This window comes from Lepidochelys kempii, chromosome 5 (genome assembly GCF_965140285.1).
Source record: "Lepidochelys kempii isolate rLepKem1 chromosome 5, rLepKem1.hap1, whole genome shotgun sequence".
Taxonomy (NCBI): domain Eukaryota; kingdom Metazoa; phylum Chordata; order Testudines; family Cheloniidae; genus Lepidochelys; species Lepidochelys kempii.
The window spans coordinates 87,569,113-87,585,904 of NC_136384.1; the positions used below are offsets into that span (position 1 = coordinate 87,569,113).

The 16,792-nt window shown below is 37.1% G+C and overlaps 1 protein-coding gene across 5 annotated transcripts in view; it reads left to right on the top strand.

Moving 5' to 3' along the window:
• CNTNAP4 (contactin associated protein family member 4) overlaps positions 1-14,067 on the top strand; it is a 310,922-nt gene extending 296,855 nt beyond the window's left edge. For all 5 annotated transcript variants that reach the window (XM_073344938.2, XM_073344935.2, XM_078852861.1 and 2 more), the window contains 3 exons: positions 2,824-3,042; positions 3,380-3,451; positions 10,554-14,067. In XM_073344938.2, the coding sequence (XP_073201039.1) occupies positions 2,824-3,042; positions 3,380-3,451; positions 10,554-10,747 (485 nt within the window). In that variant the 3' untranslated portion in view covers positions 10,748-14,067. The remainder of the gene's footprint in view (positions 1-2,823; positions 3,043-3,379; positions 3,452-10,553) is intronic.
• The last annotated feature ends 2,725 nt before the right edge of the window (positions 14,068-16,792 follow it).

The following is a 16,792-nucleotide window of genomic DNA, read 5'->3' on the forward strand; positions in this document are numbered from 1 at the left end:
CATGTTTTACTCTTGTAACTAGATAAGGAAGAGGGTTCTGGAATTGTCGTAGTACTCCTAGAACTATAGTGAAGAAATCCCAGGCCCAGAAAAGTGATTATGCAATGAAAGAATATTAAATTGAGCATCCTCACAGCAACTACTTATCAGTAATAAATAATACAAATATTTTTAACTTTCTAATACTTTTGTTCCAGCACAATAGTTGGCCAGTATACTCCACCCACTTTCCAATATTTAGTAGCACTACAATCTTGTATTTTAGATGGTTTCACCAGAACCTTATGTAAGTTATTCTATATATTCTGTTTTTTTCATGTTTTGAAAATTTCACAATGTAAATGAAAATATCTATGTTACAAACATGCAGCCAGATGTACCCCCTGCAGACACAGATATAAGTCCACTCACTTCAATGGAAATATATCCACTCATGCTAGTGGATCAATGCTGACTGTTTATATGAGGTATAATAGTTGTGTCAGCCAAAATGTCCATGCAGCCATTGTGCCCACAAAACTATGTATAAATGCAGAATTTTGTACAAGTGTGTTTTTAATGCACCATTTACAGCCTCATTTCAAATTTTTGCTCTGAATGTCAAAAATGAATAGTGCTTCTGTTTTGCTAAGTGACAGTCATGAAGGTCTAGACAGACTGTAAAAAGTCAAGCATATAAAATAATTCAACGTAAAATTACACTTGACAGGAATTTGAAACCTGTGAAACCTTGATTATCATCATCATAGTTGGAAATTGTCAAGGAGAGAGGTCAAACAGAAGTCTCTTGATTGCACTAGTTCCTTTTTTAAAGTGTTCTCTTAAGATTTGTGTGTCTGCTAACCTTCTGCACTCCACTGAGGACAAATAGATGAGGCAGAATTCAAAACAAGCTCTTTGTAGAAGGAGGTAGTGTAGGTGGGATAATTTTATTTTTATTCTATGAATCATCTCAAAATACACTCAGCAAATGAGCTGAAATGCTGGTATAAAATACCTATGTGAAAAATGCAGAGTTACAGTGTACCACAAAACTAATCCTTCTTCCCCCCCCCACCCCGCCACACACCCACCCACCCACCTGCAACACATTATTTTCAAAAACATGCCATTACTACAAATGGTCAGGAAAGACTAGACTTCAGATATGTTATTTTGTTTGGGAGAGTAAATGAGTGAAATTCACACAAGGATTATTAAATATCCAAATCTGTTTCTATTTAGAAAAGCACATTGGCTGCCTAACACCAAATTAATTATAATGGCAAAGGATGCGAGGTTTTCTATCCTACTCAGTTTTTCCATCGTACTCACAGTTAGACAAAAGGTTTCTCCTTCATACACATCTTGAGACAATCTTTCTCCCCTCTCCAGCTTAAAGGGCTTCTCTGTATGATTCTTCTCTTGAGTTGCTCAACTTCATTGGTAAGGGTATATTCCAACAATTCTGATGGTGCTGTGCTGACATGGCCCCCAACCTATTAAAGAGCGCATAGCAGTGAGGTAAATTCACCCATTTTAGCAGCTCAAGGCATGACTTTTGGCTGTTTCCCACCACTTGCTATACCATCAGTGCAGCTCCAATGTTAGTAATGGTGGGAACACGAGTGTAGACCAGCTACTGGCCATTTAACCACCATGTTCTTTAGATGAGTCTCCGTAATGGAGCTGGCTAATTTTATCACATTTTTTATAGAATCTGTCATTTGAAATGAGCAAGCAGTGTCTTGCTGAGGTCCCAGTAAAGTTTATTTAAAATGTTGTTTCAAATTAAGCAGTAAGTGTCTGATGAAGGTGTTAAGTTTTATACTTTGCCACATCCTATCCCGGTTTTCATTTCACATGTTAAGACTGAGTTGGTCATCCCATTCATCAATACATAGCGACAAACTAATGTACAGGTATTTGCTGAAATAATGGTAACAACTTCCTACATTGTAAAGGTTATGAGCTAATTTCTATGCTTAGACTGAGCATACATTCGATCAACTTTGTAATATTTGGTAATGCAGAGGCTGTGACTGCATGATTTAACTTGGACGGAGCTCAGAGACTTATTTTCTGTAAGCATATCTTTGGGACAATTAATATTATGTGTTACCCAGAATTTGTTTTTTAAATTAAATTTGCCAGCACAAATGAGTTCTGTCCACATTCCAGAGTGGAATGCTGGGTGGTGAGTAGACAAAGGGCTTTGAAAGGACACATACTTTTTATGAAGGTAACCCAAGAGATAGTTAGTAGTTTTTTTCCCTTTAGTGAAGTAGGAAAGGTATCATGTTTAACAGGGACACTGGATTGGACCAGTATTCATTTTTAACATTTCACAAGCAAGACATCTGTATGAGTTCCCAGTATCTGAGGTCTGCTTTTTTTTTTGTTTGACAGATATGCTGATGATGGAAAGGCGTAGTGAATCTGTAGAAATAATATGATCCAATAATGTACATATTTATGAGTAAGAGCCTAGTATAATATGTATTTTTCATGAATGTACTTTATTTCTTTGCAGAATGAAAGAGAGATACATTTTAATTTAAATATTTTAGTTGCATTTGAGTCTTTTTGCTTTGCAACTTATTATAGTGAGTTAACTGCATGTCCCTCGGCAGACTAGCAACTGTCATCCATTTTTAAAAAAAGTTGAATATATCTGGCTGTCTTTTCATTAAAGACAGACAAGAAAGGAATTCAGCAAATCTACATATGTTGCTGTAGCATAAATGTAGTCAGAGGAGTTCAGGTTAATTATTCAATTATTCATCTTTCACTTTATTTTGTACATTTGCAGTATGACTGTGTTCTTTTTCTTTTGATTGACAGAAAGTAATGATGTAGATCAGGACACAATGAAGGCAAACTCTCAGGGGTTTATTGGATGTCTATCTTCAGTGCAGTTCAACCACTTTGCTCCTTTGAAAGCTGCATTGCATCATACCAGCTCAGCACCCGTCATTGTAAAGGGACGTTTCACTGAATCTAACTGCGGTACTTCAACGGGAGCTGACTCAACATCAAGTGAAACAACCCATTCATTTGCAGGTAGCATATGGCTATCACTTGTTTTGCCCTCTAAAACACAGGAGTTCTCAGAACTTCATTCATTACTGTCTTTTTTACATGGAGGTACATGACGGGGTGGATTGAAAACATTCTCTGTTCTGTTTGTTCTTCTCTTCCATTTTTCTAGCCTCTGTCGTTTCCTCTTAATATTTTCACTTTCCTGTTCACCTTCACATAGTGTGATTGACAACACTGATCTTTAGAACCATGTAGACCCATACTAACTTCACAGTTCCATACTGTGTGTGAACCTTAACCAAACATGAGTATCTTGAGAATTCTACTTTCTGTCATTTTCCTTTTTTTTCTGTTGCAGATCATTCTGGACCAATAGATGAGGGAGAGCCCTTAGCTAATGCAATCCGAAGTGACTCTGCAATTATTGGAGGTAATATAAAGGCTTCACTGGAACCATTTTTTAAATTAACTTTGAATCTTTCAATGCTAAAGTAAAGTCAGTGCAACTTTTGGGTGCACAAGGAAAACAGTATCAAAGTGAAAGAAGCTCCGTTTTACTACAAAGTGTTAGGAGCTGAGTGAAAAAGTCAAAGTGATGTTTTAAAATATCAGTAACTCTTGTCTACTTATAACATTAGCTTATGTAGTGACAGTTTATATAAATATTTGAATACGCTATTGATGCACAGCATTTTAAGAACAGTTTACTAAGCTGCTTAATGAAAGTATCTATGAATGGATACCTACTTGGATACCTTAGGGCATACAGCATATTTTCAAGGAAAGAGCATTTTTATGGCTTTTTGGCTTTTACAATGATTCACTTTTGCCAGTGGAGCATGTTCAAAGTGAGGAAGCCCTTTGTTAAATAGATCTCAATAGCACAACTTTTGCCTTGCCTTTATGCTTGAGAAAATGGGGAATTTGCATGGCTTGAATGCCTGTTGTACCCCAAGGCAGGTTTCATTTTGGTTTGTCATTCAGAATGCAATATGCTTATGGACTGAGAACCATTTGCACTGATTTTCAGTGTTTCAAAAAAGCTGGAAAATAAAATCCACATTAAGATGTTAAAAATATAGTTAATGTTAATTAGAGTATTGTTTTTCTTACTTCTCCTTACTATTTCTGCTGATCTATCTAACTGCTTTTTCAGGAAAATCACGTTTAGTTCTTGTTTAAGCTCTTTTTAAGAAAATCTGTTTTTATTAAAGGTTCTGCAGTGAGGGAATCATACACAATTTAATCACTCCAAAATGAAATAAAATGACACTTATCTTGTGTAAGTCTCATTTTATTTTGTTCAAGATGTACATTATATGGTCAATAGAAAACCTTGAAATTGAGTACTATGGATTTGGAGTCAGCAAATCCAAGTTTTGTTCCTGGCTCTTGCAGACTTCTCAGAACTTTTCAACTGAGCTGCTAGAAAGCCTAACAGTTTTCTCTCTTCAGAAGGATAAACTTCAGAGAAGTCAAGCAAGTCTGATAATGTGAGTTTGGGGACACAAAACTCTCAGTAGAATTTCAGTTTCCACAAATGGTGTTGTAACAAATATATGCCAGTGACATTCCTTTAAATAGCTATCCTGTGAGACTCTATCCTGTGAGAGTTTTCTGATGGTATTTTTTTTTCTTTGGAAGAAGAGAGATAAAGGAACTTCTCTTTGGTCCTGAAAACGGTTTTTTGCTATATCATTCAGTGATTCAGTTTCAATTAGTGACTTGTTCAGAAAAAAGAGAACCCATCCTTTGTCTTCTCTGGTTAAATTCTGAATGTTTCTTTTGCAAGGGCCTTAAGAGCCTGAACAGACAAATTCCAAATTTAGTGGAATAAAACTACTAAATCTTCCCACAGAGGATAAGGGATTTATAACTACAGAACCTGCAGTCACATATAGAACAACTGAAATGATGGCATCCTCGACCCAATATGGCAGATGATTAATGACGTATTGTCCACACAAATCACTTCCTTAAAACCAATAAACAACAGCTGATCAAAGGTTGCCTACTTAAATGGTGATGCTAAAGTCTGCAGTTTTAGGGCAAATTCTGGAATGTTTTCTGTTAACAGTGTTGAGTACAGAAGGTTGACGGTGCTTTTACTTTTGCTACTAATGTTTGGCAGAGCCAAGAAATGTCCTGAATGACATTAGAATTGTATTAGAAATGTCCTTAAATTATATGTAGTGTCCTGAAATGAATGGACAATTTTATATATGGTAAAGGTATGAAAAGAAAAGTTTGAGGTTAGTATTATTGGTACCAGGTTCAATGGATAGTAATCAGATCTGAGGACTTCTCAACCAAAAATTCTAGAAAATAAAATAGATACTCTGCTTATTGCTTTAGGACCTGATCCAACTACTTTTAAGATTAACAGAAAGACTTATTGATTTGACTGGGGTTTGGACCACTCCTCAACTAACCAAACAAAATATTTCTTTCTTTTACAGTGTGTTTTCCATATTTTACCAAACACTTTATATAGCATGGACATGCACAGTTCAGTCACCTCATCAGCCTTGAGTCTGCCTTGTAATAATGACATGCAGTCATAAACCAAAGGATTATGGTTAAGGCATTATAATGTTTGCAGTCCCAGATTAAATCAAACCGATTTTTATAGATAACATTTTTTCCATATTTTTTCTACAGTGTCACTTCTGAGCAGAGTTAAAGTTATTTGGGTTCCATGTCTTAACATGTTTGAATTTCTTTTAAATGAATCCTTAACTTTGAATTTCCTAGGTTGATGATGCCTGTTTTGGGAATAACTGCAACATCCATGTAATGTTTTTCACCCTTAAATTAAATTGAAACAGTCAACCTTAACTAGATTTATATTGTACATAGCATGTTACACATATATTTGTCACAAATTTGAGATGGCCTTAGAACTATCCTATATTCTGGCATTTAGTCATTCATTTGTCAAAATGTCCTTGTAAATCAGGAAGACTATTCAGTACCAAACTATTATGTCTTCTTCTCATTGGACAAAATTTGCTTCACTCACACAAAGTTTGAAAAATAATGGCCTATGGGTGTGAAGACAAATGAGCTGAGGGGGTGAAATCCAACATTTAATCTAGGGCTGGAATGTGAGATTGCAGCACAGACCCTCTATGACTGCTATTCAAGGCTATAAGGCCACCAGTCTAGCCAAAGGGGCCACTAGGTTAATGTAAAAGTGAATTCCATAACCTCCTCACCTGGGTCATCTGTGGCCCACTCCATCATCAACCTTCATTCCCCCTTTTTGTGGGAAGTGAGAAGTATGCAGACATATTTGTACAAACTCGTGCAGGACCCTGTTGTACGATAAAGTCGTGCTTAAGAAACTTGTGTTGTTCCTTTGTGCCATGGATGAATTCCACCCACAGACAATTTCTCTGTCAATGAGGATATCAGTTATTTTAGTGTCACTGAGTAACATTTATTTGAGGGAAAAAATGCTTCTTATGGGCTCAGCCCTGCAAGGAAAGGTTGATTCAGACAAAAAGGGACTGAGAACCCTCCCTACCAAAAGGCCCCTCCGTCAAACCAAAGTGTCACTCCAAACAAAAGTGCTTCTGAATCAAGCACATTTCCTAGGTTAATTTGTTAGACAAACTAATGGGAGGGGGGACAATTATAAGGTGCCAATCACCGTGGTATCTAGGCATTTGAGGAGTCTTATGCGCACAGTTGAATTTTTTATTCTAGTGAATACAAATATGTGATTATTATTATAATGAAATGGAATTGTCTCAGCCAATCAGAGTATTTTTCAAGTTATGACGTTCCTTCTGTTCTGATTGGTTCTGGGTATCTGGTTTACCTAGTCTTTGTAATTTTCTCAGTAATTATATGCTATTCCAATATTCTGCCAATCAGAGTGCAGATATTTAGATAATCATAGTGTAGTTCTTCACAGCACAATAACTGGATTGTGAATACGTAAATCTATCTAGTCTGCACTCTATAATCTATCCACTCTGATTGGGTCCTATATGCAGAATCTCCAAGCCATTTGCTCAAAGGTATTCTGTTGACTTAAGATGACTTTGCATCAGGACATGCTCCTTCTGTTCTTTCTACAGTTTGTCTGATCCTGATACCACTTTTCTCTAGAAGGCTGGTATTGCAGATTGCAAGGAGTTTGGCCTAAGCAGAAATAGGATACCTGCTGTGAAAGATCTGTAATTGTTAACTCACCTGAAATTTAAACACAAACAAACATCCATTTGATTTTTAAAATCAGTTACTGAGCTCTCCACAGGAACCCTTTGTTACACACACTAAACATGTTAGGGTGGGGAAAAAATACCATAGTCTGAAATCTCAAGACTACAGTTGTAGAAAGGGAAGAAAGGAAGATGTTCATGAACCTAAAAACACTGCAATTTTAACACAGCTTAAGGTGTTCTACTCTGATAAGTAACATTCAATATGTCATTCTAGGGTTTTTTGTTTGTCTGTCACTCAATGATTTCCAAATCAAATGTTCTCAGTTTACAAATACATTTTTTTTTCTTATTCACTGCAAATTCATTTTGGCTTCTGAAAATCAAATTGGGTTCTTCTCATCTGACACATCATCTCCAGTAATATCCATTATACAGCCTAAAGTGGGTCCTCTAGTGACTATTGTACAACCCACTGGATGTTGATGTTTCCTAGTCTTGGGCCTCATTTTCTACTACCTTGCATCTTGTTTATATTTGTATGAACTGAATGTCAGTTGCTACCAAATCAGAATGGTACCATACCCACTTTGAACTCACTGTGTATCGATGTAAATGACAACATGAGGTGCAAGGTAATGGAAAATCAGTCCCATGGAGTGCAAGCATCAACAGCAGCCCACAGATTCAAAGCAAGGATGAGTGATATGTCTTGGATATTCACATGCGAGCTGGCTGGTGCTTGATTTGCACCCACTTCCCTAAGTATAGGATCTCTAAGGATGCACTGGCAAGGACCATGATGTGGGTCATCCTCCTTCTAAATATGATTGGTCAGTAGAAGAGAAGTGGGATCTGTACTGGGTGAGGCAGATAAAGGAAGGCGAAACACAGCTACTCTTGCGCACACAATTATTTCTTCCACAGTTTAGGTCGCTCAAAGGTCAAAGACCCTGATTGTTTGTGCCAGAGTATATGTTTGACCTTTAACGTTTAACTTTCTAGTTTTAGGTTGCAACTTTGGTACAATTTTGCCTCCTATTTCTCGTTTTCATTCTCATAAATAGAAAACAACTGTATAGTAAGCACCTCACCTCAGACTATTACCTGAGCAATGGCTGAGAACATCAGCAAGCTTTAGGCACCTGCAAGTCTTAAAAGCCCATTGTACATTTACTATATATTCAGCCATAATGAAAAACAAATATACAAACAAAAAATTAGTACCTAAACACATTCTAACCTTTTGGGGTGAGATCCTGACCTACTGAAGTCCTCCTTGGGAGTTTTGTCATTGACTTCAGTGTGGTCAAGATTTCACACTTGGTTCCTGATACTGGGTTTTCACATGTGTCTATCTCTGTCATAATTACTTATCATGTAGGAAAGATACTTAATTTATGTGCTAGATAAATTTTAGAGGGTTATGTTTTAAGTGTATTAAAACCATAATTGTTTTTGAACTGCAAGAGACACTTAAGTTCCCACTATTTTTAATGTAAACCTCTCTGGTTATTGCTATTGAACACATTGAGAGTGGCATACTCTACAAGTGAGTGAAATTTTTCAACCAAAACTCTTCCTTGGTGAAAAAATACAAATTTGGGTTGACTCACAAATTTGTGTTGATTTTGGCAAATTATTTTGATTTAAAAAAAAACTACTAAAACAATTCAAAAAAGGTTGAAATGTTTCATTTAAACATTTTCAAAACAAAATATTGTGATTTTTTCAATCAAAATAACTTTTTGTTTTGAAATTACCTTTGATTTAATTTAAAAAGAAAAATACACTGACAAATCAAAATGAAACATTTAGTTTCAATATGTTTAATTCGACACAAATTATGTTTTTCAATGTTTCAATTTGCTGAAAATTAAATAAATTAGTTTTGGGGTTGACTTGAAACTGTTTTTTGTAAGTGCCAAAAAATCAATAATTCACACAGTTCTAGTGTACACACAGTTTTTGTGCTGCTTTAATTATATCAGTTAAACCCCTAATACTAATAAAAGTACCTTTATACAGGTATAAGTGCATTAATGCATAAGGGATTGTACCACCTTAACTCTATTGCTTTAGAAAATTGTACATAGATAAGCCCTCAGACTGTGTATGTGCTGTTACAGAAAAACAAAATAGTGTACATCCTGGTGTATGTTAATAAAGGCCGGATCATGCAGTCAGTCTGCCCTCAAAACATCAGGGAGACTTCTGTATAGAGAGAAAAATCACACAATAAGGTCCTCGTAACTTGATATAAAATGAAGCATTTTGAAGAGGATAGGTTTTTATGAGATGATGACAAATGGCCAAATCATTGCTTTTCTTTTAAAATGGATGCATTGTTTTCATTTACTCTCTGTGGTTGATATAGAACTGTAAGCATTTCTCTCTTTCTTGCCCCTATCCTGTTACAGGAACTGTACTATAAATCTTCAGTAGTGGCAGCTTTAATCCTATCTACCCAATCTATTGAGTCCTTTAGATCATCACCATGGTATCTGAGTGCTTCCCCAAATTATAAGTGTACAAAGATATTTCTCTCACCCTTTCTTTTTCCTCCATTCAGCAGGCTCTGGACTACGGGGTTATTGTTGTGATGGTTGGTGTGGTGGTGGTATTGTGTGGCAAGACTAATTCAGAAACATCTGAAGTGGCAAAGCCAGTGCTATCCAGGGAGCCACAAATGTTCCTGTTCATTCAGGAGCCAGGCATGCACACACCTCGCCCATCAAACACAGTGACACAATCCTGAGTACAGGAAGGAAAAGAATCCCACATTTTTTTTCACATAGGGGCCCGGCCCCAAAGAACATGTGGTCAGCCTCTTTTTCAATCAAGCGTGTCTTGATTATTATGACAAGCATTAGACTGTAATTATACAGTGTAGATGTAGGGCTTGATTCAGAGCAGGGGGCATAAGTTAGGGCCGTGAATACCTGCCCATCCCAACTTGTGCTTCCAAGGGAAACTGTATATGAATGGGGATTTTCTTCTAAAAGGTGCGGGCAAGTATTGGTCCTGGCACCATCAGACGTGGGGTGAGAAGCTTTAATCTCTGGCTAGACTCCATAAAAGGATGTCCAGGGGAGGTATTGAACCAGCACTTCTTCTGAATGCTCCTCACTCCTTGTATTTTATGGCCAGGCCTGTTCATTTGTGGGCTACACCAGTTTGCTCGGAAGTTCTAGTTTCATTGGGAGTTTCAGGGGGATTGTTGTTATACTTCCATTTCCCCTCCTGCGGTCCCACCACATCGGCTCTACAGCACACGCTGCTTGAACCTGGGCTATGAATCTCACTTATTATTTGTCTAGTATATCTGATCAGTTTTCTCTCCTCCTCTCTCCTCCCTAGGTGTGATAGCAGTTGTGATATTCATCCTGCTTTGCATCGCTGCCATAGCTGTACGCATTTATAAAAAAAAAAGTGTATATAAAAAAAATGAGGCAAAAGGATCACAAAATGAGGACAGTGCCGAGACTGCCCTGAAATGTGAGCTCAGCATGCAAAATACAGTCAACGAAAATCAAAAGGAATACTTCTTCTGATTGGCATTTATGATTTAATTTAATATAATAATGTGACTTTCTTGCTAAGCCAGGGGCTCTCAATGGACAAAAAAAGCTCTTGCACTCAAAGTAAATGCAATGGATTTGAGACCTATTATACTGCATATGTTCAGTCTCAGTGATTGCTATAGGAGGCCTCTTTAAATTACATGCATTCCTTAGCTATTATACCGTAAATGCATTTTATGTAACAGTGAATTAGATATTGTAACCAATTTCATTGTTGGTAGTTGCCGACTGTTCTGATGTGACCTTCTACAACTGAATTTTAACGTGAATGCTGAATATGGTTTTTAAGTGGGAGAATTCTTAAGCTATTGCCCCCATCCTTCTCTTTAAAATCTGTGATTCAGGCATTTTGTTCAAGGTCAAAGTTGGACTGTAATGTTTACTTGAGAAACTCTGCTATGTTGCTTTATAGTGATCCACAGTGACTTCCTGTTATTGAAATCCCTTTTCAACCGCTGTTGGCCAGTGTCAACTTCTACTCGTGAGCCATCAAGCTACCCAAAACAAAACAAAACCCTTACTTATTTTTCCATGTGAAATGACCAATGCTGTCATTAACCAATCAAATTCTAACCTGGCTGTGGAGAGTGGGATAATTTCAACCCTTTGGCCCTTTTATTCAATTGGACACATTGGCAATCTTTAGCGACTGAATTTAATTTTGAAGTTTGCAGTTCTATCAGGGTGCAGGCTGAAGTGTGCACAAAGTGTGCCAGTAAATTATACAAGCTCTTCCATCACGTGTTTGGCAGTGGATTGCAGCAAGTTACCACATTATTTGCACAACCCAACACCCTCTGAGTATTAAATTATCACTGTACAAGGCAAGCTGCTTATTTGTAAAGATGAGTAAAATATCATTCGCTTATTGAGTATCATTAATAATAACAGCAGAAGGTGGACAAGTAGAGTACCCGGGCTGGTACATTTTGGAAACTGGAAATTTATCAATGCAGCCTAAATGTAATTGTCTCCCTTCACTACAAAAGGTATGCTCTCTGAAAGCAGCAGATATATGAGGTTATATATCATATATACCAATCCCCGAGGTTAATTTGTATAAAACAAAGGAAATCAGTTTCTCTTTTTGATCCTGGCAAGAAAAGACATTTTAAAAATAGCACACTTCCTGATGCTCTGATTCTCTTGCACTGCACTCCATAATAATACCTAATAAAACCTCAGTGAAATATTATAGTAAAATATAATAACTTCCCTTTTAAGCCAAACATATAGAATCATTAGGCCAAAATTTCAAAAGTCTGGCCTCTAAGTCTGAGCCATTCTGGGACATGAGCTTTTCTGGAGTTACTAAGTGGTGTGTGTCTAAAACCAGAGTTTAAAAATGCAGATATCATTTCTGTCTGAAAAGATAGGGATGGGATTTTAGAAATTACTCAGTTCTGGCCTAACTCTGCTTTCATTGAAGCCAATAGTAGTACCCACTGAGTCAATGGGAGTAGAGTTATGTCAACTCTGAACACTTTTGAAAATCCCATCCTAGATGTCCAAATACATTATCTGAGCACAATAGTCTGAGGCAGTTGGCCAAAAATGTGCATGTGTAAAAGTGCTTTACAGAAATTATGGGTGTAAATTTAAAGGTTGTGTTGGGGTCTCTTTGAAAATATGTTCCTTTAGGTTTGTTTTCCTTCCTCAGTTATTGACTTTTATATCTGGAGTCTCACAGTCCCTTTTCTACTGTCTTCTTTACAGCTCCTCTTCATGTCTAGGAGTAAATTTCTCCCCTTCTTGTTGACACTGGGAGCCTTTTCAATTGCACATCCTTTAGGCTGGGGCACACAGTCTCCTTCTGTCCCTCTTCTTTATTCAGTGCTGAGGTTTTCCTACATTTCCTGGGTCATAATCATAAAACATTGTTTTATTGCAATTGCATCGAGTCTGGTTTATACTCTCCCTCTTCTTCCCCTGCCCCTGTTCTCTAAAGAGGGAAGCACATTGTCCCTCTTTAAAGACCTGAGCCAAAATGTATTGAATTCAATGGGCATCTTTCCATTGCCTTCACTGGGCTTTGGATCAAATCATTCTATCACTAATTATTCTGCCAATATTTTCCCTTCTCCATAACACTGGTATGAATGTCCCACTCTCCTCTGTTCATTATGTGCAATTGTTATTCCAAATAAACACTTGATGTAAGAACCTCATTTAAGCTACCTATACCTTTACCAGTCAAGGGTGCAGCAGTGATCATATGGAACAGGACTAAACTTTTTGTGATATTGGGGATCATAATGTGTTGGATGCTGCCGCCACAAAGAAATATGTGATTGAATTCTAAAAGAGAGACTATGCTATATGGGCACTTCCCACATACTTATCAGATCATAATAGGAACCCAAAGTGTATCCACACCAGGACAAGTTGGAAATATACAAATTTAACATTCCAGTGACCTGTTGTTTCTTCCTCCATTTGTTTGTGTTAACTTTGTTTTTTGAGTGTCAAAATGGAAAGAAAAGTTTCTTCTTTCACTTTATGTCAAGAGAATGATTGTATTCTTTCATGATTCATTTATGGGTGTTTAAAAAAAAAGGCAACAGGAAGGCCATAGCTCAGTAAAGACCCATTTTGCAAAATAATTAAATATGAAAAAAATCCCTGTGTGAATTACACACTATGTTTAAAGAAAAGGCATACTTGTGGCACCTTAGAGACTAACAAATTTATTTGAGCATAAGCTTTTGTGAGCTACAGCTCACTTCATCGGAACTTGATTAGTCTCTAAGGTGCCACAAGTACTCCTTTTCTTTTTGTGGATACAGACTAACATGGCTGCTACTCTGAAACCTGACACTATGGTTAAGAACTTTTATGGCATTTTACTCTGTGAAGAAAAAAAAAACAGGTGGGGGTTGTTGAATGCACATCTACACATTTGTAGCATACAGTAATTGCATCTCTCAGAAGGAATAAATGCCCATTTTCAGCCATAGAAAGATTGATCATATATTCATAGATGGAGTCTGGTATATACAGGTTCAGAGTCAATGAAACAGTATTATCCACTGTTTTCTGCCTTCTTAGGGGTACAACAAAATGGTGGCACCAAAGTGCACTGATACATTGTACACCATTGTGCTGTCCCTTCCTTGACCCTCTTATCCCAATGTGTACTCTTTTGCCTCACTCTGTTAATAAAACAATTTTTAAAATAAAGTGAGGAAAATATTTTTAAACATTTGTATAAAAGAGTTTAAAACTTAGGACAGTATACTGATTCTTTCTCTTTTTCTTAAAGCAGTAAAAAAAAGTAGAAGTGCATATAACATACTGGTGAAGTGTGGTTATTTATAAAAGTGCTGTGCATTGTCAACCCAGTATAGCATGTCTATGGTGCACTGACCCATTTCCCATGGCAAACACATTCCTCTTTAAGTTGTACAGAGAGTAAACAGTAGCATGATACCTGAGGAAATTTGTAATGCTTTGCGTGGGCTAGGGCTGCAATTATTTATACATTCTATATTGTAAAATCATTGTAAAATAATAATTGTTTTTCTTTCATCTTCAAACAAACACTTCTATTGGTGCATTGCCCAAGCCTGTGTAACATACTAAATGCAGTGAAAGCATGCTACACACATTGAATGAGAAATATGTCATACAGCCCCAAAATTAACACTGATGCAAATATTTACTTATGGATGTCGCACCGGATGAACAAAATAATTATTACGGCTCAACAAGTGACTTTGGAAATAAAATGCATTAGCTTGAGAAAACTTGGGAAGGTCACACATTCATATTGAAGCTGTAACCCTACAGAGCTATGCAGCACCACATTGTATTGTCAGGAAAATGTGTCCTCTTGTTTGCAACAGAAGAACAATTTAATTCACAAAACTTCATGTTGCGAAAACATGACTCTCCGGGGTGTAGTTGCAGAGCATGCAAAAATGCCACATAATTGAAGTGATCAGAATTTTATTAATCAGGCCCTAATTTTGCAGCACAAAACACAAATGAATCCCTGAAGCTTCTGATCATTTAATGAGATTGAGCATTATTAGGCAGAAAAAAACCTGCGGCAATCAGTATTAAATAAAAGGATTAAACTGTATAAAGGCAAACTGACAGAAGAAGGAACCAGCAACCGAATATGACAGGAGTATTTATGGTGCAAGATCTGCTAATTAACTCTGCTTGTTTGCCGCAGTCCTGTTCTAGAGGGACTATGCCCAAATCCGCAAAGGTATTTAGACACTAAAGGAGAGAGAGTTAGGTGCCTGAATAACTTTCAGGATCTAGGCTTCTGTGACTTCTCAGCCCTTTTAGTGTTTTTATCTCACTGCTGCAGTTGCCAAAGAAAGGAACCAACTGGTGCTAGTTGTGGTGATAATTTGGGGAAACTGAAGTGAAATCATGACCTCATTTCATATAAGTTGCTAGGTCCATTCTCGTTGACCTGTGATTAAATTCTGCCCTTATCTATTCTTGTGCAACTGCATTGCTTTAAATAATATTGAATTGGGGATAACCAAGGATAGAGTTCTGGCCCACAGTCTCTACTGGTCTAGGAAGTGTATGAACCCATGGCCTAAAGATGAAAAAGCTCCATTTCTATATGTGAGTCTCCGATACCATCTAGTCAGATACAAGGCCAAGGGTCTACACCAGCCCCAATACTTTGCACAATGATCAGAAAGAGTAAAATGATGGACAGTCCAGTGTGTAATGGAGTGGGAAATAGTCCACGTTCTTGCAGTATTTTGGACAAACAAGCAATTAGAAATGCAATGGATTGTTTATATGTATCTATTTCAAGCACAATTCTATTAAACAATCAACCATGTATTTTTTGCCGGGGGTGGGAGGGTCTGCATTTCCAGCCTTCCCTTCAGAAGATTATTTTGCAGATTAAGTGAGACAGTGGGCTTTACTGAAAGCCCCTAAAATCCTGCATGAGGGGAAAGAAACAGCCACCCCAAATCCCCTTAAATTCCAGGGGAGATATGGAGGAATCAATGGCCGTTGTGTTAGACACGAAACACCCAGCAGCAACAATGTGAGACTGAGTACTGGTTGGGCTGTATTTTCGGATTTGAATACAAAAATCTGTGTGCCACAGTGCTCACTGCAATCTATCATTTGAATCCTCTAACTATTCTGATGCGATACCCACTGTAGAAGATATGAGTGTACAGTTTTGTACTCCCCCCACCCCATTTTTTAGCACAACATAGCCTCATGTTTTGTTTTGTTGAGGGGTAGGTTATTTTTATTTGTTTTAGAAAACGAGTATGCTGCAAACAGCTGATGTGGGCAGCATTACCTAAAAAGTATCCAGCATAAAGTACACTGGGCCAAGAAAACAGGGTACTGAACATGGCCCTCTGCTACAATGTCAGTGAACTGATAGGTGCCTGTTTACAAGCAACATAAGTAATCATCAGACATTCATCATATTTCTGTGAATAAAGAAATGTGTGATTTGAACCTTAGACAAGGAACCAGGTACTTCAAATTTCATCCCTCCTACCTCCTCTCTGGCCTTGTGGAAACCATTAACCTTTCTGCTCTGTATGTACAATAGGGAGAAAAATATTTGGGTTTTGTGTAGATAGAATAATTAATGTTTGTAAAACACTCTGAAGCTGAAAATCACTATATAAATGATAAATATGATTACAATGGAACACAGCATCAATCTTGTAAGCAATATGTTAATTACCCATCTTTTTTTAGCCAATTTGTTTCAGGAGTTTATTCCTTGACTTTAAATGGATTTTCCTCTCCTATTCAGTGTGTAAGGACAGATTCACACCCACAAAAAGAAGAGAAAATCGTTCTTGGACTATTGCATAAGGAGCATATATGCTCACATGCCATGTGTTAGCAGCAATCAGTGCCCAGCAGATTCATGTAAGTGGACAATAGCTGAAGCCAACAGGATGGATTTAATATGGATAAACACAAAACAGAGCACAAATTCCATTACAACAAAGTAGCTGCTAACAGTGAAGCTGTAAAATTTCAGAATTAGCCAAGAGT